At 43.0% G+C, this 19,424-nt stretch overlaps 3 protein-coding genes across 3 annotated transcripts in view; all 3 read left to right on the top strand.

Moving 5' to 3' along the window:
- The window catches only part of matr3l1.1 (matrin 3-like 1.1), a 397,623-nt gene that overhangs the window by 68,614 nt on the left and 309,585 nt on the right, over nt 1–19,424 (top strand). The gene's annotated exons all lie outside the window — the stretch shown is intronic.
- LOC140317651 (ubiquitin-conjugating enzyme E2 2-like) overlaps nt 1–19,424 on the top strand; it is a 211,570-nt gene that overhangs the window by 121,636 nt on the left and 70,510 nt on the right. The window lies entirely within an intron of this gene.
- Nucleotides 1–19,424, top strand: part of LOC140318582 (transcription factor COE1-like) — a 137,175-nt gene that overhangs the window by 101,109 nt on the left and 16,642 nt on the right. Inside the window, exons 11-17 of the mRNA XM_072396397.1 lie at nt 1,098–1,280; nt 3,453–3,557; nt 3,729–3,800; nt 4,744–4,890; nt 5,544–5,721; nt 6,737–6,934; nt 11,460–11,548. Coding sequence (XP_072252498.1) covers nt 1,098–1,280; nt 3,453–3,557; nt 3,729–3,800; nt 4,744–4,890; nt 5,544–5,721; nt 6,737–6,934; nt 11,460–11,548 — 972 coding nt within the window. The remainder of the gene's footprint in view (nt 1–1,097; nt 1,281–3,452; nt 3,558–3,728; nt 3,801–4,743; nt 4,891–5,543; nt 5,722–6,736; nt 6,935–11,459; nt 11,549–19,424) is intronic.

Below are 19,424 nucleotides of genomic sequence, written 5' to 3'. Positions count from 1 at the left end.
ACTTCCTGCTTCACTTCCTCCTTCTGTTCCTGCTTCTGTTCCTGCTTCTGTTCCTGCTTCACTTCCTGCTTCTGTTCCTGCTTCTGTTCCTGCTTCTGTTCCTGCTTCACTTCCTGCTTCACTTCCTGCTTCTGTTCCTGCTTCTGTTCCTGCTTCTGTTCCTGCTTCACTTCCTGCTTCTGTTCCTGCTTCACTTCCTGCTTCACTTCCTGCTTCTGTTCCTGCTTCTGTTCCTGCTTCACTTCCTGCTTCACTTCCTGCTTCTGTTCCTGCTTCTGTTCCTGCTTCTGTTCCTGCTTCACTTCCTGTTTCACTTCCTGCTTCTGTTCCTGCTTCTGTTCCTGCTTCACTTCCTGCTTCACTTCCTGCTTCTGTTCCTGCTTCTGTTCCTGCTTCTGTTCCTGCTTCACTTCCTGCTTCACTTCCTGCTTCTGTTCCTGCTTCTGTTCCTGCTTCTGTTCCTGCTTCACTTCCTGCTTCTGTTCCTGCTTCACTTCCTGTTTCACTTCCTGCTTCTGTTCCTGCTTCTGTTCCCCTCGCTGTTGGCGTTCTCGGCCGTATTCTTCACATTAATTACTCAGTTCGGACGGAGCGTCGCTGTGGAGATCAGCCACAGGACGCCTGAGTTTTGCACCTTCAGTGGCTGCAGAGCGACCAGCTGCTCGGACTTCCTCTTTGGTTCAGGCTGACCTGAGTTCCTCCGCAGGTGCGACAGCATCGGCTGCTTCAGGCGGTTAAAGTCAGGAGTCAGGATGCGTTTCACAGGTGACCTCTCGCTCCGACGGGCCGGGAGCGCGTGTCGTCTTCTTCTTCTTCTTCTTCTTCTTCTTCTTCTTCTTCTTCTCTGGTCTTTTATTAGACGGCGGCAGAAGTGTGCTGTCCGCCGGGGGAATCCTTCGACTCTCAGCAGAGACGCACCACATTTCCTCTCACAGAGCGCCGCTCCACTTAGGGAACGGGGACTCGCGGAGCTAATGTCGGGTAATTAGCCGTTTCTGCGGGGGCATTCTCAGAAAATAATAACTTCTCAGGTGGGGGGCCTATTTCTTTGAGGCACTCGTGTTCCCGTCAGCCACGGCGCTCGGCTCTAATCGCAGGGAGGTAATTACTCTCTGATTAACATGCTGGATCTGGGCGTTTGTTGGCTCCCGCCGCAGAGCTCGGTGCGTCGGGGCGGCCCTCGGAGGAGGAAGCAGAGGAAGAGTGGAGGAACCTTCAGCCTCCCTCACCTGAACCAGATATCTGTGTCACCCACAAAGGTGTCTCCATCCGCCGCTGAAGTTAGTCCCCACGGTTCCAGCCACAGGACACTTCTTCAAGCTAAAGTTTGTCCAAATTAACTTCAAACTTAAAGCCGATCGTTGCTTCAGTCTGAAAAATATCAAATAAACGTTTGATTGATCGATTGACGATCAGCAGCAGCTCTGATCACTGATGAACAGCTTCAATGGATTTTCATCAGATATTCAACATAAAAATGTTTCAGATTTCCTGCTTTTTTTATACCAACAATCTTCTCTTCTTTTCACCTCCAAAACGCTGAGATTATTTGTCCATTTTCTCGTCTCATGGACACGAATCGGTTGTGAAAGTCGTCCCGACCTTCTTTCAGTTGAAATCGTTCTGTTTTCTGTTCCCGAGGCCAGTGAACGCAGCACATACCCTTTCATCTTCCTCCCCAGTTACCACGGTTAGAGAGTGTTCCTGCTTGTTTAGGAAGAAATGAATGAGATCTTTCCCTCAGCATCGTGTTCAGAGCCTAAACTTCTGTTTTAGTCCAGATGATGTCACTCTGGCAGCAGAGCCAGTCTCTTCTTCTCTGGAAAAGAGCGAGTTGTCTTCTTCTTCGTGTCGCTCAGGCTTTGGTCGTCCATCATTCCTCACTTAACTGTCGACTAAAAGTGCAGTTTTGAGACATTTTAAGTTGAGATATAGTCAACTTATGCAGTCAAAATGAATGTACAACAGAAGAAGAACAGAGCGAGCATGAAGTCTGTGACGTAAACCCGACCCGTGGGCTCTCCCACGCCCCCTTCCTTTAGTCAGAGGTACTGTTTGCTGTCCAATCAGCCAGACTAAACATGTTCTACACATAAAGGAAATAAACCCTGTAAAAACCCAGTTTAAACCCTGTAAAAACCCCGTTTAAACCCTGTAAAAACCCAGTTTAAACCCTGTAAAAACCCTGTTTAAACCCTGTAAAAACCCCGTTTAAACCCTGTAAAAACCCAGTTTAAACCTGTAAAAAACCCAGTGTAAACCCTGTAAAAACCCAGTGTAAACCCTGTAAAAACCCAGTTTAAACCCTGTAAAAACCCTGTTTAAACCCTGTAAAAACCCCGTTTAAACCCTGTAAAAACCCCGTTTAAACCCTGTAAAAACCCCGTTTAAACCCTGTAAAAACCCATTTAAACCCTGTCTGGATAGTGTAGTGGTATGATTGCCACCCTTCACGTGGGAGATCTGGGTTCAAATCTGGGGAAAGTCTCCAGTAGGGGTCCTTAGGGAAGACCCCCTTACCCTATCTGCCTATCTGTAAGTCGCTTTGGATAAAAGCGTCTGATAAATGCATAAACATAAACCCCATTTAAACCCTGTTAAAACAGTGTAAAAACTGTGTAAAAACCTGTCTAAACCCTGTAAAAACCCTGTATAAACCCCATTTAAACCCTGTTAAAACAGTGTAAAAACTGTGTAAAAACCTGTCTAAACCCTGTAAAAACCCTGTATAAACCCCATTTAAACCCTGTTAAAACAGTGTAAAAACCCTGTTAAAACAGTGTAAAAACTGTGTAAAAACCTGTCTAAACCCTGTATAAACCCCATTTAAACCCTGTTAAAACAGTGTAAAAACCCTGTTAAAACAGTGTAAAAACCCTGTGTAAACCCTGTTAAAACAGTGTAAAAACCCTGTAAAAACCCCATTTAAACCCTGTATAAACCCCATGTAAACCCTGTTAAAACAGTGTAAAAACCCTGTAAAAACCCCATTTAAACCCTGTATAAACCCCATGTAAACCCTGTTAAAACAGTGTAAAAACCCTGTAAAAACCCAGTTTAAACCCTGTTTAAACCCCGTTTAAACCCTTTATAAACCGGATGTATTGGATTGGAATCATGCAGACGACAGATTAGAGGAGAAATATTTGTTAGATTGTCTCATGATGCGTTTCTGCCTCAGATGTTTGACACGTTTCATCTGATCGTAACTCGGCTTTCAGCAGAAAATGAAACTTGTTTGGACTTGACAGACAGATGTTTGGTGGTTAATGTGGGAGCAGCTGCTCTCTTCTTCTTCTGGTGTTTTGGTGACTGAGCGGTGAATGGAAAGTTGGAAATAAAGCAGATCAATAAGCGGCTGAAAGGACGTTTCCGCGGTGATGTGGCAGCTCTGACGCCTCGCGGCCACTTGACAAGCAGCAAAACAAATCAGCGTGTTGTGCGTCTGTCAGACCTCCGGGCGGCGAGGCCGCGCGGCGCCGACCTGCATCAATCAGGCGCCGCTGACCTGCATCAATCAGGCGCCGCTGCTGCTGAGATGGAGGCTCATCGGGGGAGTCAGAGGGAATCTGCAGTCGATTTGAAATGATAAGTGTAATACAGGAAGAAGCCGGGGACATGACTGCGCCCTCCATGAGGCCATCACCGCGGCAACAGAAAGGTAAAGGTGAGCAGGGCCCCCCCCCCCCGGCCATGTTATCATCTCCGGCTGGTAAATATGAGAGAAGAGGCTGCAGATGGAGAAGAGGCTGCAGATGGAGAAGAGGCTGCAGATGGAGAAGAGGCGGCGAGAAATAGATGTAAACCGCTGGGGGGGGGCGATGAAGAGGAGGGGGGGCACCTTTGCCTGACCTCTGACCCCCCAGGACCCCCAGAACCAGTCCTCAGAACCGGTTCTCCCCCCTGGGCAGCTGTAAGCGTCTTTCACTGGTTAACTGATGGTTAGCTGATGGTTAACTGATGGTTAGCTGATGGTTTACTGACGGTTAACTGACGGTTAACTGATGGTTAACTGATGGTTAGTGTAGTTAAATCAGCTGACTAACCATCAGCTTCTTCTTGAATGACCGTCTCAGTTCATCTTGGACCCGATCGGGTCGTGGCGCCTTCCAGGGTCCGATTTTATATAAAAAAACTACAGAAACGAGCCGATAATTAAGTCAATAAGTCATTTATTTAACTAATCAATTACTTTATTTATTGATTTAATCGTTTCTTTGTGATCTGTTTACAGATTTTTACATTTTAAATTCTTTATTTATTCCTGTATTTTTGTTTTTTTTTATAAAACTTTTTGAATTAAATCAGTTTTTTTAATATTTTACAGTTAATTTCTGCTTTATTAGTCATTTATCTGCATATTGACGTATTTATTGTGCGTTTCTTTAGTTTTTCTGCATCAGAACTGAAACTCTGGACTAATTTCTTTGTCTTTATGGTGTTTCTGCTGCATTTTTAAGTCTTTTTGCACATTTTAGGCCCTTTTGCAGCTGTTATTACCTCATGTGGAAGCATTTTACCGTCTTCTCGTGTCTCTTTTTCTCGGTTTAGAAGAAAAAATCTTTTTATTTGTAATGTTTTCTTATCTTTTTTTTTCATCACTTTTTGGAAATTAAGAGAAACTTCTTCTTCTTCTTCTTCCCGTTCTGGTCTTTTTGGGTCGTTTCTTTCTGCCCCCTGACCCCCGTTTTGCAGTTTGTTTGAACTGGTTTCGTGTGATTCTGCTTTAATTTGACCGTTCAGACTGTTTCTGACATCATTAATCGAGCCGGAGCTTTTCAATCAGCCCGTGAATCTGCCGCTCGCTCGCCGCTGGCTCGCCGCTCGTCTCCTCTCATGCTGCACAGCGCCGCTCTTTCTCCTCCTCCTCTTCCTCTCCTCAGTCACTTAGTCTCCTGATGGCAGAGTGCGGCGATCAGCAGGACGCCGACCAACCGTTTGATCACTTTCACAGCCAGTGAAGAGCAGCAACCAGAGAGAGGGCGATAAATACTTGATTAAATATCTAAAGAATCCCCCTCTCGCCTCCTCCTGAGGAGGCAGCAGCAGAGAGCGACGGCGTCCTCGCCCAGAGAGGAGGAGGAGAGAAAAATCAATACAAATTACGATGGAGAAAGTGGCACTGATGCCTGGAATTGCAGCATATGTTTACACTAAATCAGGCAATCTGTCTTCATATGGGCGCTGTAATGCGTGGGGTGGGGGGTGCAGCAGGGGGGGTCAGGGTTCGCCCGCCAGCCGCCACTCTCCAATTACTCCGGCTCTTAGCAGGGAGGCAGCCGGTATTGATTGGCTGGGAGGAGCGCGGGCCCTGCAGGCAGCCAATGAGGCGCTGGGGTCAGAGTGCAGCCAGATTTTAATAAGACAAAGTAATGGGCTTAATATCTGCAGGGGGGTCGAGTCTGAGCTGCCTGTCCTGAGGTTCATTAAAGGCTTCTTTCATCCTCCATCTGAGCTCTTCTCTTGGTCCTGACCGCTGTCGCAGCTTCTTCTTCTTCTTCTTCTTCTTCTTCTTCTTCTTCTGCTGCTGCCGTCTGGAACAGAGGCGGTGGATGAAGGAGAAGATGGAGGAACCGCAGGCTGCACCCGCCTCTGTGAGGAGGAAACACCTGGAACACGAGTGGGTTCATGTCCCCGAGGCACAGGCGCTGGGTTGGACCGGGCCGGCCCGGGTCAGGCTCGGCTGGGCCGGGCTGGGTCGGGCCGATCAGGCTGGGTCGGGTCGGTTCGGGGGTATTTTCCACAGTGTAAAGTTATTTTTACCTTCTGATTCTTAACATTAAAAAGAGGTGAAAGTAGGGCCGGTCGGTCTGGTTCGGGCTAGTTCGGGCCGGGTCGGACCGGGCTGGTTCGGGCTAGTTTGGGTCGGGCCGGGCTGGTTCGGGCTGGGCTGGGTCGGGTCAGGCTGGTTCGGGCTGGGTCGGGTCGGGGGTATTTTCCACAGTGTAAAGTTATTTTTACCTTCTGGTTCCTTCTGATGAAGGCGTGATGGTTCTGACCCACACCGGCTGGACTTCACTGTTTGCCTTCAGAGTTCTGCTGCACATTCGGACCCAGCAGGACAAACTAAAGCATTAATTTTAATGGAACATGGAGATGTTCTGATTCGTTCTTTAACTCTCTGCAGATCCACCTGAACTCTGTTCTCCAACAGCTGATTTTAGGCCCGACTGCACCTGAAATCTCCTGCGATCACAGGTTCATTCAGTGATTATTCACACAGAATCTTTCTGTTCCCGACACATTCAGGCAGCTTAACTCCTGCTCAGCAGAAAGTTCCCGGGCTTTTCCCCCGTGTGGGACAGAAAAGTTTGGCGCTTCAGGACTGAAGCGGCCTCACATCACGACCCGTTCAGATGGGAAACCGGAGGAGTTCAGCGCCTCGGAGCCCCTCCTCCCTCTCAGGCTAAATGGCTTTTTTATTCTATTGCAGCAGCTCCCTTGGAGCCTCTCACTTGTTTTATAAGTTGGGATGTATGTACGCGGCGCCGGTTTGGGATTCGCCGCTGATTGCTGCTGCCGTCGTCCTGCTGCATTATCCCCATTCATCCTCTGCTGCGCCGCATCCTTCCAAAAAGTCTCTTTGGGATCCCACAATGAATCCTTCTTTCATTCGCGGTAATGGATTCAGGCCGCGCCGCTCGCTGCTTCCTCTCAGGGAGGCGGGAGGCGCCACATCCAACATGGCAGCCCCTGCGGCGAGGGCCACGTCCCTCAGCACTCTGTCACCCTTCAGATATCATCCCCACCCAGTCGCAGCCTGAAAGCCCTTTTTCTCCTCCGCCGCCGCTTGGAACGGGCTCCGACAAATTTGATTTAGCAGCTCGCCGTCGCCCATTCCCGAGGAAAGAAAACAAATATTGTTATAATGGTAATAACATCTATTTGGAGCGCCGGCGACAAACGGCGGCGGGCCCTTTGAAGGAGACCCTCTGTGCCGCCTTATTCTTATTCATGAAAGCCGCGGTTATGCATATTAGCACAAACTAGCTATTCTACTCACCGGCGTTTGGAGTGTCAATCATCCTTACAGAATACAAGAGCCAACAGTGACAAAAGCGGAGTGGGCAAGATCGGCTGACAAATTGTCCCCAAAGTCAAATTTGACAGCCTTTTATGATTAATGGGCTTGATTATGGAGAAGTATCTCCCTGAACTCATTTCCGGGTGTTTCTCCAGCTCTGCTCCCTGCTTATGCAGAGGAGGAGGAGGAGGAGGAAGGCTGATTGTTTGCAGAGGTGAATGAGTGGAGGGAAGGAAAGAAAGGCTCAGAGGAGGGAGGTTGGATTGAATTAGCAGAGCTGGAGTCTCACTTCATAAACAGCAGCGAGCGCCAGCCGCTAACGCCGAGGCTGCTAATCAGAGATCTGTTTCATCCAGGATCTCACAAACTGGAGCTGAGGCCAGAGTGGGGCTGTCTCCCAGCTCTCAGGTCACTTCCTGTTGCTGTTTGAAAATAAGAACGATTTTCAGCTCAGGTTTTGGTTGTTTTAACGGCAGAGCGACTGACTTAGTTTCCTTAGTTGTTTTATGAGTCAGAACCTGTAAAATGTCACCGAAACACACAAATACTGACCGCCAAAAGATGCAAAAACAGCTACAGATGAATGCAGAATGATCGTAAAAAGCTGCTGAGATGCAGACAAACAGGTTTTTAAAGAGAAAAGAAGTCAGAGATGAGACAGAAAACAGGTTTTTAAAGAGAAAAGAAGTCGGTTATGAGACAGAAAACAGGTTTTTAAAGAGAAAAGAAGTCAATGATGAGACAGAAAACAGGTTTTTAAAGAGAAGAGAAGTCAGTGATGAGACAGAAAACAGGTTTTTAAAGAGAAAAGAAGTCAGAGATGAGACAGAAAACAGGTTTTTAAAGAGAAAAGAAGTCAATGATGAGACAGAAAACAGGTTTTTAAAGAGAAAAGAAGTCAGAGATGAGACAGAAAACAGGTTTTTAAAGAGAAAAGAAGTCAGAGATGAGACAGAAAACAGGTTTTTAAAGAGAAAAGAAGACAGAGATGAGACAGAAAACAGGTTTTTAAAGAGAAAAGAAGTCAGAGATGAGACAGAAAACAGGTTTTTAAAGAGAAAAGAAGTCAGAGATGAGACAGAAAACAGGTTTTTAAAGAGAAAAGAAGACAGAGATGAGACAGAAAACAGGTTTTTAAAGAGAAAAGAAGTCAGAGATGAGACAGAAAACAGGTTTTTAAAGAGAAAAGAAGACAGAGATGAGACAGAAAACAGGTTTTTAAAGAGAAAAGAAGTCAGAGATGAGACAGAAAACAGGTTTTTAAAGAGAAAAGAAGTCAGAGATGAGACAGAAAACAGGTTTTTAAAGAGAAAAGAAGTCAATGATGAGACAGAAAACAGGTTTTTAAAGAGAAAAGAAGTCAATGATGAGACAGAAAACAGGTTTTTAAAGAGAAAAGAAGTCAGAGATGAGGCAGAAAACAGGTTTTTAAAGAGAAAAGAAGTCAGAGATGAGACAGAAAACAGGTTTTTAAAGAGAAAAGAAGTCAATGATGAGACAGAAAACAGGTTTTTAAAGAGAAAAGAAGTCAATGATGAGACAGAAAACAGGTTTTTAAAGAGAAAAGAAGTCAGAGATGAGACAGAAAACAGGTTTTTAAAGAGAAAAGAAGTCAGAGATGAGACAGAAAACAGGTTTTTAAAGAGAAAAGAAGTCAATGATGAGACAGAAAACAGGTTTTTAAAGAGAAAAGAAGTCAGTGATGAGACAGAAAACAGGTTTTTAAAGAGAAAAGAAGTCAGAGATGAGACAGAAAACAGGTTTTTAAAGAGAAAAGAAGTCAATGATGAGACAGAAAACAGGTTTTTAAAGAGAAAAGAAGTCAGTGATGAGACAGAAAACAGGTTTTTAAAGAGAAAAGAAGTCAGAGATGAGACAGAAAACAGGTTTTTAAAGAGAAAAGAAGTCAGAGATGAGACAGAAAACAGGTTTTTAAAGAGAAAAGAAGACAGAGATGAGACAGAAAACAGGTTTTTAAAGAGAAAAGAAGTCAGAGATGAGACAGAAAACAGGTTTTTAAAGAGAAAAGAAGACAGAGATGAGACAGAAAACAGGTTTTTAAAGAGAAAAGAAGTCAGAGATGAGACAGAAAACAGGTTTTTAAAGAGAAAAGAAGTCAGAGATGAGACAGAAAACAGGTTTTTAAAGAGAAAAGAAGTCAATGATGAGACAGAAAACAGGTTTTTAAAGAGAAAAGAAGTCAGAGATGAGACAGAAAACAGGTTTTTAAAGAGAAAAGAAGTCAATGATGAGACAGAAAACAGGTTTTTAAAGAGAAAAGAAGTCAGAGATGAGACAGAAAACAGGTTTTTAAAGAGAAAAGAAGACAGAGATGAGACAGAAAACAGGTTTTTAAAGAGAAAAGAAGTCAGAGATGAGACAGAAAACAGGTTTTTAAAGAGAAAAGAAGACAGAGATGAGACAGAAAACAGGTTTTTAAAGAGAAAAGAAGTCGGTGATGAGACAGAAAACAGGTTTCTAAAGAGAAAAGAAGTCAGAGATGAGGCAGAAAACAGGTTTTTAAAGAGAAAAGAAGTCAGAGATGAGACAGAAAACAGGTTTTAAAAGAGAAAAGAAGTCAGTGATGAGACAGAAAACAGTTTTTTAAAGAGAAAAGAAGTCAGAGATGAGACAGAAAACAGGTTTTTAAAGAGAAAAGAAGTCAGAGATGAGACAGAAAACAGGTTTTTAAAGAGAAAAGAAGTCAATGATGAGACAGAAAACAGGTTTTTAAAGAGAAAAGAAGTCAATGATGAGACAGAAAACAGGTTTTTAAAGAGAAAAGAAGTCAGTGATGAGACAGAAAACAGGTTTTTAAAGAGAAAAGAAGTCAGAGATGAGACAGAAAACAGGTTTTTAAAGAGAAAAGAAGTCAGAGATGAGACAGAAAACAGGTTTTTAAAGAGAAAAGAAGACAGAGATGAGACAGAAAACAGGTTTTTAAAGAGAAAAGAAGTCAATGATGAGACAGAAAACAGGTTTTTAAAGAGAAAAGAAGTCAGTTATGAGGCAGAAAACAGGTTTTTAAAGAGAAAAGAAGTCAGAGATGAGACAGAAAACAGGTTTTTAAAGAGAAAAGAAGTCAGTTATGAGGCAGAAAACAGGTTTTTAAAGAGAAAAGAAGTCAGTTATGAGGCAGAAAACAGGTTTTTAAAGAGAAAAGAAGTCGGTTATGAGACAGAAAACAGGTTTTTAAAGAGAAAAGAAGTCAGTTATGAGGCAGAAAACAGGTTTTTAAAGAGAATAGAAGTCGGTTATGAGACAGAAAACAGGTTTTTAAAGAGAAAAGAAGTCAGTTATGAGGCAGAAAACAGGTTTTTAAAGAGAATAGAAGTCGGTTATGAGACAGAAAACAGGTTTTTAAAGAGAAAAGAAGTCAGAGATGAGACAGAAAACAGGTTTTTAAAGAGAAAAGAAGTCAGAGATGAGACAGAAAACAGGTTTTTAAAGAGAAAAGAAGTCAGAGATGAGACAGAAAACAGGTTTTTAAAGAGAATAGAAGTCGGTTATGAGACAGAAAACAGGTTTTTAAAGAGAAAAGAAGTCAGTTATGAGACAGAAAACAGGTTTTTAAAGAGAAAAGAAGTCAGAGATGAGACAGAAAACAGGTTTTTAAAGAGAAAAGAAGTCAGAGATGAGACAGAAAACAGGTTTTTAAAGAGAAAAGAAGTCAGTGATGAGACAGAAAACAGGTTTTTAAAGAGAAAAGAAGTCAATGATGAGACAGAAAACAGGTTTTTAAAGAGAAAAGAAGTCAGAGATGAGACAGAAAACAGGTTTTTAAAGAGAAAAGAAGTCAGTTATGAGGCAGAAAACAGGTTTTTAAAGAGAAAAGAAGTCAGAGATGAGACAGAAAACAGGTTTTTAAAGAGAAAAGAAGTCAGAGATGAGACAGAAAACAGGGTTTTAAAGAGAAAAGAAGTCAGAGATGAGACAGAAAACAGGTTTTTAAAGAGAAAAGAAGTCAGAGATGAGACAGAAAACAGGTTTTTAAAGAGAAAAGAAGTCAGTGATGAGGCAGAAAACAGGTTTTTAAAGAGAAAAGAAGTCAGAGATGAGACAGAAAACAGGTTTTTAAAGAGAAAAGAAGTCGGTGATGAGACAGAAAACAGGGTTTTAAAGAGAAAAGAAGTCAGAGATGAGACAGAAAACAGGGTTTTAAAGAGAAAAGAAGTCAGAGATGAGACAGAAAACAGTTTTTTAAAGAGAAAAGAAGTCAGAGATGAGGCAGAAAACAGGTTTTTAAAGAGAAAAGAAGTCAGAGATGAGACAGAAAACAGGTTTTTAAAGAGAAAAGAAGTCAGAGATGAGGCAGAAAACAGGTTTTTAAAGAAATAAAATGATGAAAAGTCTTAAAAAGTGTCGGTTCTGTTGGACCCGACCCGCTGTGTTCCAACGATGCCTCTAACCGCCGCTCTCTGCTTTTGACCCGCAGCCTTGAACGAGCCCACCATCGACTACGGCTTCCAGAGGCTACAGAAGGTCATCCCTCGCCACCCCGGGGACCCCGAGAGGTTACCGAAGGTCAGTACAGTCGAGTCGTTAGGTCAGAGGTCAGATTCCAGGCCTGGGGGTGAGTCTTTGTGGGTCCGGCAGGTACGAGCCAGAATCAGCTGTCAGTCAGAGCCGCTGCTCATCAGGCAGTTTAATGAGGCCACATTAAAGCAGCCGTTTGGCCCTCTGTGGCCACCGTAGACCACCTGCAGCTCCTCCTGTTGGTTATCGCAGCTCAGGACCCAACCCGAGCTGCCTGATTGGATTTGTTGCTCGCTGCAGTCTTGGCACCGCGCGGCGCTGCTCGCCGCCAGCGGGCCAGATTGTCCCTGAGCCTTCAAACAGGAAACAGCTGTTTGTTGTGGAGGAGGAAGGTTTGGATGCAGCAGGTTCTGCTGAAAGTGGAGAGTCAGGACTGAAAGCTTTAGCTTTAGCTTTAGCTTTAGCTTCAGACCTGAGCTGCTGCAGTTTAATCTGAGCAGGAACCATTAGATTTATAAAAACAAATCATTCTGGACCCCAGGAAGAGTTGTGGCCAGTCTGGGAGCCGCTGATGAGGATCCAATTAAACAAGCAAATCCCTGAATTTATTGGAAAAATGAAAATTATTCATATATTATTATTTATTTATTTATTTTATTTACTTATTTATCGGAAAAATGAGTCATTAAAGAAGAAATCTGATCAGTCAAACCTCTTTCTCTGAGTTTATTCCCTCAAACGTGTCAGATTTAAGATTTAAAAGTAGTTTTACAGGAACCGGGCTGAACCGGGCCGAACCGGGCCGAACCGGGCCAAAGGTTCCTCTAATCTTGATGCTTATTGATAGACGCCCTGATTGATCAGGAACTGATCAGAAGAGCCAGCCAGGTTTATTCTTTATGAAGGGGAGCTTTCTGGGTCACATGACATGAATAAAGATGTAAAACCAGCTTGGTGCTGGTTCTGGTTCTGGTTCTGGTTCTGGAGCTGACAGCAGGTTGACTTCTGTTGCATTTCCCAGCTGCTGTTAATCTGAAAGGAGTTTTATTGTAAAACATGGAAGTAATTCTGATAATAACTGATGATAACGTACGTTAGCAGAACCGCAGCTTATTCTGATCACTGATGCTAACAGTCAGCAGGTTTAAACTGGTTTAAACTGGTTTTAAACTGGTTTAAACTGGTTTTAAACTGGTTTAAACTGGTTTTAAACTGGTTTTAAACTGCTAGCTCACTAATTATTCACAATTATTCAAAATGTTAAGTCATGTTGAGCATTTATTCCAGTTCTTTTATCATAGAATGTGACTTATTTTGTGCCGAGCAGGTTCTTTTGGTTCTTTTGTGCCGAGCAGGTTCTTTTGGTTCTTTTGTGCCGAGCAGGTTCTTTTGGTTCTTTTGTGCCGAGCAGGTTCTTTTGGTTCTTTTGTACAGAGCAGGTTCTTTTGGTTCTTTTGTGCCGAGCAGGTTCTTTTGGTTCTTTTGTGCCGAGCAGGTTCTATTGGTTCTTTTGTGCCGAGCAGGTTCTTTTGGTTCTTTTGTGCCGAGCAGGTTCTTTTGGTTCTTTTGTGCCGAGCAGGTTCTATTGGTTCTTTTGTGCCGAGCAGGTTCTTTTGGTTCTTTTGTGCCGAGCAGGTTCTTTTGTACAGAGCAGGTTCTTTTGGTTCTTTTGTACAGAGCAGGTTCTTTTGGTTCTTTTGTGCCGAGCAGGTTCTTTTGTACAGAGCAGGTTCTTTTGGTTCTTTTGTACAGAGCAGGTTCTTTTGGTTCTTTTGTGCCGAGCAGGTTCTTTTGGTTCTTTTGTACAGAGCAGGTTCTTTTGGTTCTTTTGTGCCGAGCAGGTTATTTTGTACCGAGCAGGTTCTTTTGTGCTGAGCAGGTTCTTTTGGTTCTTTTGTGCTGAACAGGTTCTTTTGGTTCTTTTGTACTGAACAGGTTCTTTTGGTTCTTTTGTACAGAGCAGGTTCTTTTGTGCCGAGCAGGTTCTTTTGTACAGAGCAGGTTCTTTTGGTTCTTTTGTACCGAACAGGTTCTTTTGGTTCTTTTGTACAGAACAGGTTCTTTTGGTTCTTTTGTACAGAACAGGTTCTTTTGGTTCTTTTGTACAGAGCAGGTTCTTTTGGTTCTTTTGTACCGAACAGGTTCTTTTGTACAGAGCAGGTTCTTTTGTACAGAGCAGGTTCTTTTGGTTCTTTTGTACCGAACAGGTTCTTTTGTACAGAGCAGGTTCTTTTGTACAGAGCAGGTTATTTTGGTTCTTTTGTACAGAGCAGGTTCTTTTGGTTCTTTTGTGCCGAACAGGTTCTTTTGTACTGAACAGGTTCTTTTGGTTCTTTTGTACAGAGCAGGTTATTTTGTACCGAGCAGGTTATTTTGTACTGAGCAGGTTCTTTTGTACTGAACAGGTTCTTTTGGTTCTTTTGTACAGAACAGGTTCTTTTGGTTATTTTGTACTGAGCAGGTTCTTTTGTACTGAACAGGTTCTTTTGGTTCTTTTGTACTGAACAGGTTCTTTTGGTTCTTTTGTACAGAACAGGTTCTTTTGGTTCTTTTGTGCCGAACAGGTTCTTTTGTTCTTTTGTGCCGAGCAGGTTCTTTTGGTTCTTTTGTGCCGAGCAGGTTCTTTTGTGCTGAACAGGTTCTTTTGGTTCTTTTGTGCCGAGCAGGTTCTTTTGTACAGAGCAGGTTCTTTTGGTTCTTTTGTACAGAGCAGGTTCTTTTGGTTCTTTTGTGCCGAGCAGGTTCTTTTGGTTCTTTTGTACAGAGCAGGTTCTTTTGGTTCTTTTGTGCCGAGCAGGTTATTTTGTACCGAGCAGGTTCTTTTGTGCTGAGCAGGTTCTTTTGGTTCTTTTGTGCTGAACAGGTTCTTTTGGTTCTTTTGTACAGAGCAGGTTCTTTTGTGCCGAGCAGGTTCTTTTGTACAGAGCAGGTTCTTTTGGTTCTTTTGTACCGAACAGGTTCTTTTGGTTCTTTTGTACAGAACAGGTTCTTTTGGTTCTTTTGTACAGAACAGGTTCTTTTGGTTCTTTTGTACAGAGCAGGTTCTTTTGGTTCTTTTGTACCGAACAGGTTCTTTTGTACAGAGCAGGTTCTTTTGTACAGAGCAGGTTCTTTTGGTTCTTTTGTACCGAACAGGTTCTTTTGTACAGAGCAGGTTCTTTTGTACAGAGCAGGTTATTTTGGTTCTTTTGTACAGAGCAGGTTCTTTTGGTTCTTTTGTGCCGAACAGGTTCTTTTGTACTGAACAGGTTCTTTTGGTTCTTTTGTACAGAGCAGGTTATTTTGTACCGAGCAGGTTATTTTGTACTGAGCAGGTTCTTTTGTACTGAACAGGTTCTTTTGGTTCTTTTGTACAGAACAGGTTCTTTTGGTTATTTTGTACTGAGCAGGTTCTTTTGTACTGAACAGGTTCTTTTGGTTCTTTTGTACTGAACAGGTTCTTTTGGTTCTTTTGTACAGAACAGGTTCTTTTGGTTCTTTTGTGCCGAACAGGTTCTTTTGTTCTTTTGTGCCGAGCAGGTTCTTTTGGTTCTTTTGTGCCGAGCAGGTTCTTTTGTGCTGAACAGGTTCTTTTGGTTCTTTTGTGCTGAACAGGTTCTTTTGGTTCTTTTGTGCCGAGCAGGTTCTTTTGGTTCTTTTGTACAGAACAGGTTCCTTTGTTCTTTTGTACAGAACAGGTTGTAATAACCAACACCAGGTTTAAAACAGCGATGTTACATAATGGGATCAGTATTTACAGATCCTGCTTCCAGTAATCAGCGGCCGGTTCCACCCGAACCGTCCTCACAGGAATTAGAAAGCAGAACCAGATCAGCTGGGACTGGGTCACGAAGGGAGGGAGTAAAGAGATGCAGCCGAACCTTTGTTTTTCCAGCAGAAAGCCGGTCATATCTGAGCTTTTAAACGTTTTTTACGGGGACTTTAAACTGTGTTTTGTAGCTTTTACGACTCTTTGCATCATCGTCCTGCACAGCTGAAGTTAAGCTGTCTGCAGGAGAAGCTTTTTCAGGCTTCTGTGTTGTGAGAGTTTGGCTTTTCTGCCCAAAATCTTTTACTTTTCAAACGTTTGAATCATGAATTAAACCAAGAAAAATCATTTTTAAGACCAGAAATCATCAGAATCCTCTTTAACACTGTTTTTTTTTTTTTTTAGCTGAGTGAAATGAGTTGATCTGTAGTCATGAATATAGGAAAAACCTCCTCTGATGCTTCAAAGTCTGGTGAAAGCAGGTCAGAACGTTGGGTTCTGTTGCCTTTAAAGTGTCTCGGACAAAGGCAGGAAACATTTAAACTGAACTCTGAACCGACTTTTAAAACATCGCTGGAACTTTCCGAAGCAAAGATTGAATAAATCTTGAGTAAATTTCAGCCAACAGTGAGGAGAAGTGCATGAGATCCAGAAACACCTTCCAGAAAAGCATCGGTGGTGGAATCGGGATGCTTGTTTCCGTATTTGCCCGCAGGCAGACATTTGTATGCACACAGAAGCAGCCGTGCAGCCGTCAGGTGTCCTGCTTAGTATGAAGAGATTATTCTGGCTGCAGCCGGCTGCGAGGAGGCTAACTGAAGCAGATTCTCTGAGGCAGCGAGCGGCGGCGGCCGGCGGGGAGCGTCAGATGGGCCCTGACACTCCAAAGCAGCTGCCAAATTGAAACCATTTATCAAAATCTGACATCGGAGATCCAGTCACCAAAAAAGCAGTTTATTTGTAAATTGATACTAATAGTGAGCACACATTGTCTGGCCCCTTTGATGGCCTGATTTACAGCCAGAGTGGAGCGTCAGGCACCCTCCTCCCTGCTCTGCTCCCGTCTGCCTTTTAAATATTTATTTATTCAAAAGAAAACTCAATAAGAGCGCCGTTCCTTTTCCTCTCAGGCCTTCTGAGCCGAGCAGGATCCCGGCGAGAGGGAGAGCGCCGCTGTGCGAGGTGACAGCGCGGCGTGTTGCTGCGACCGACCAGCGACGGGTTAACTCGCGCTGTCACTTCTCTTTTGTTTTCACCTGCAGCCGCTGCTCTGCAGCAGGGATGGAGAAAGATGTCTGGACAGAAAACAGATTGATTCGTTGTAGGCGTCAGGTGGAGGATTGTGGGAGCAGCATGCAGGGACAGAGGGTTAACCTGAACAGAAAGGCAAAAAACCTGCTCTGGGGGAGCTGGGAAACCGTTAGCCAAGCTCCATCAAGATTAGGTGATTAAGCGTTGATTTTCAGACATAAATTAAACTTTAAAATAGCTTCTTTACGCCTCCTGAAGAGCAAAAAGGAGATCTGGTTGAAATCAACAAACTGCAACATTAAGCTAAATTAGCATTTGTTTACATTTTTTTGTCCAAATTACAGTCAACAGACATCACGGGCTAATAGTAGCTTATGAGAGAAGTGCTAACATTTGATATTAGTTTAAGGTGCAGCTGACTGCATGATTAATTAGCAAAGTTTAGCACAATCTCTGCAGATAAAGCAAGCTTTTTCTTTAGCTAACATTGTTCACATGTAGCATTATGTCAGTTTATTTGCTAAATCATTTTTCATGCTAATTCTAAAATGTATGCTAACAGGACCCACAGGCTAAAATTGATTAAATTGTTTTAAAGATTAGCCTTATTTCATATAAATACTCTGAACTGGATAAAACTGTTAGCCAAGCTTTGGTAACATTTAAAAATAATTTTTAAAAGAAAGTTTAAAATTTGAGAATGTTGAATTATTAAATTTGTTTTATACAAGTGCTAGCATCCTGTTAGCAATGGGATGTGACAGCTATCAAGTGAACATTAGGTAAAACTGGCCTACTTGTGTTTAGCAGCTTTAATAAAATGCATTGTTGTTAAAATGTAAACTTACATGACTTCTGGTGAATTATTGGATAATTAGTGTTAACTATGAAGCTAAACCAGTGTCATCAGAGTGAAAAAGAGGCAAATTCTGTCCATTTTATTTTAATTTTATTAATTTTCTGAACCCACTTTATCCAAAACAAAGACTAAAAATAGTAAAAATTCCACTTCCATGATAGCATAACAACAAAGAACAAGCAGTGAAACTCTCATAGCCCCAGTGACCTGTTTTCATTACTGATTTAGGGTAAAAAAGGTGAAAAATATCCATTACAATGTTTTGTCAATGCTCCAAAACCTAAAACAATGTTCAGTTTCTTGAACAGAAAGCTGCAGCGCCAGCTTTGCTAACACCACAGTGTTTCTGCACCTGTTCATAAACACAAAGGCAACTCTTTCAGATTCATGTGATGCAGGTTGTGTCTGGCTTCATGTCCTCTCTGTCTGCTGGACGAACACTGAGGTGTCCACTTGCAGCCGAGCCAGACTGGAAATGAAATTAGAGGCCTGAATCTGATCCAGGAGAAACCCCAGAGGTCATAAGCGACCAATTGGCTTCACCGCCTGTCAAACTGGCCATTTAAGGTGGAGCTCGTCTCCTTATAAGAGCTATAAACAAATATCCCTCATTTAGATGAGTGAAGAATGCACAGAAGAAGAAATTCACTCTCAGTCTGAGGAATGAATGAAAGGATTGTGTTGATTTTATAAAAGGCTGCAGTTCAACATTAATGATTTCTTTATAATAATGAATGTTCTGCAAACTAATCGCCTGAAACAAACGCCGCCTGAACAGAGGGAAACGCTGCCGCCATCATCAGCTGCTGGAAAATTAAACTCTGGTCCTTTTCCCTCTTCTCCCTCCTCATGATTCATGAACCGTAAGGTGGAGATTAAATGTGTTTGGCGTGTTGCGTGTGCACCTTTAGCTCTGATCATTGACCCCCATCCGGACTCGCGGGGGAACCCGTCCGTTCAGGGATTATTAATTCCAGCCCACTTCATGAATGAGGAGATTTCCGGCGTTCATTGAGAATAATGAGCAATATTCAATTCATGAGCGGAATTTTAATCCGTTTCCTCTGAATGGAATTAACCCCACACCATGTCCCACTTCGTTTGAATAGCTCTCGCTAATCTGGTGATCCGGCGCGATGCAGCGCTCCTCCTCCTCCTCCTGCTGCAGGTCCATCCATATTTTATTGAGATCAGCGGGGCGGCGGCTGTATCTGTAGCTCTGCTCAGGGTGATTTATCATTGTTAAGGCCGCTGTCTGATGGCTTCTCCTCCAGGGTCACGCTGATCCCTGTTCGCCTCGCACCTCCTCAACCACGGAGTCGGCCCCCCATAATTAAGCCCCTAGAAACCATTGGAAGAAAATAGAAAAAAGAGCGAGAGGGGGAGGAAAAAGGAAGAATATGTCAAGAGATGGACAGAAGAAGGGCAAGGGCAGGGAGGCCTCGAGTGTACAGGAGAGGCTTTTCCACAGATTTCAGGAAGGAAATAACTCAGACTGCCGCCAGTAAATTCTGTTTATTTGGAGTGAAATGGGTCAGATTCAGCTGTGCTTAAATGTAATTTATGTTACCGTGAAATGTTTACAATCTGTGTGTCATTTCATGAGGAAGAAAAGCTATTTTTGTTGTTCTGTTATAGCGTAAAAAGAGCTGCTTCGTAATGCTGGAATCAAACGGACGTAAAACTGATCGGAAAAAGGTTCTGATGCAAAAGAACCGTCCAAAACATTAACTGCCCTGTAATGTTAAACAGATTTATGGGCGTGACACAACAAAGTGCGACAGCTACTAAATCACCGAGATGACCTGAACAACACGGGCCCCTGGTCCAGAGTCACATGTAGTTAAATTAATCAAATTCAAATCACATGCACATTTATATGATATGTTCTGGGTATTTAGCAAAAATGCACAGAAAACACAGCCGGTACCTTAGAATGAACACATGCCAGAACAGTTGTTAAATTACTGCCTCGTGGAGACACAAAACCATGAAAAAGAGACAGAAAACGACAAGAAAACGAGTACAAAGACGTACGAAGGAGTTCGCAGGTGGATGAACAGAAG

The sequence above is a fragment of the Leuresthes tenuis genome, unplaced genomic scaffold, assembly GCF_036924035.1.
Source record: "Leuresthes tenuis unplaced genomic scaffold, fLeuTen1.0.hap1 SCAF_11, whole genome shotgun sequence".
In the NCBI taxonomy this organism is placed as follows: Eukaryota; Metazoa; Chordata; class Actinopteri; order Atheriniformes; family Atherinopsidae; genus Leuresthes; species Leuresthes tenuis.
This window is presented reverse-complemented; position numbering and strand designations above follow the sequence as displayed.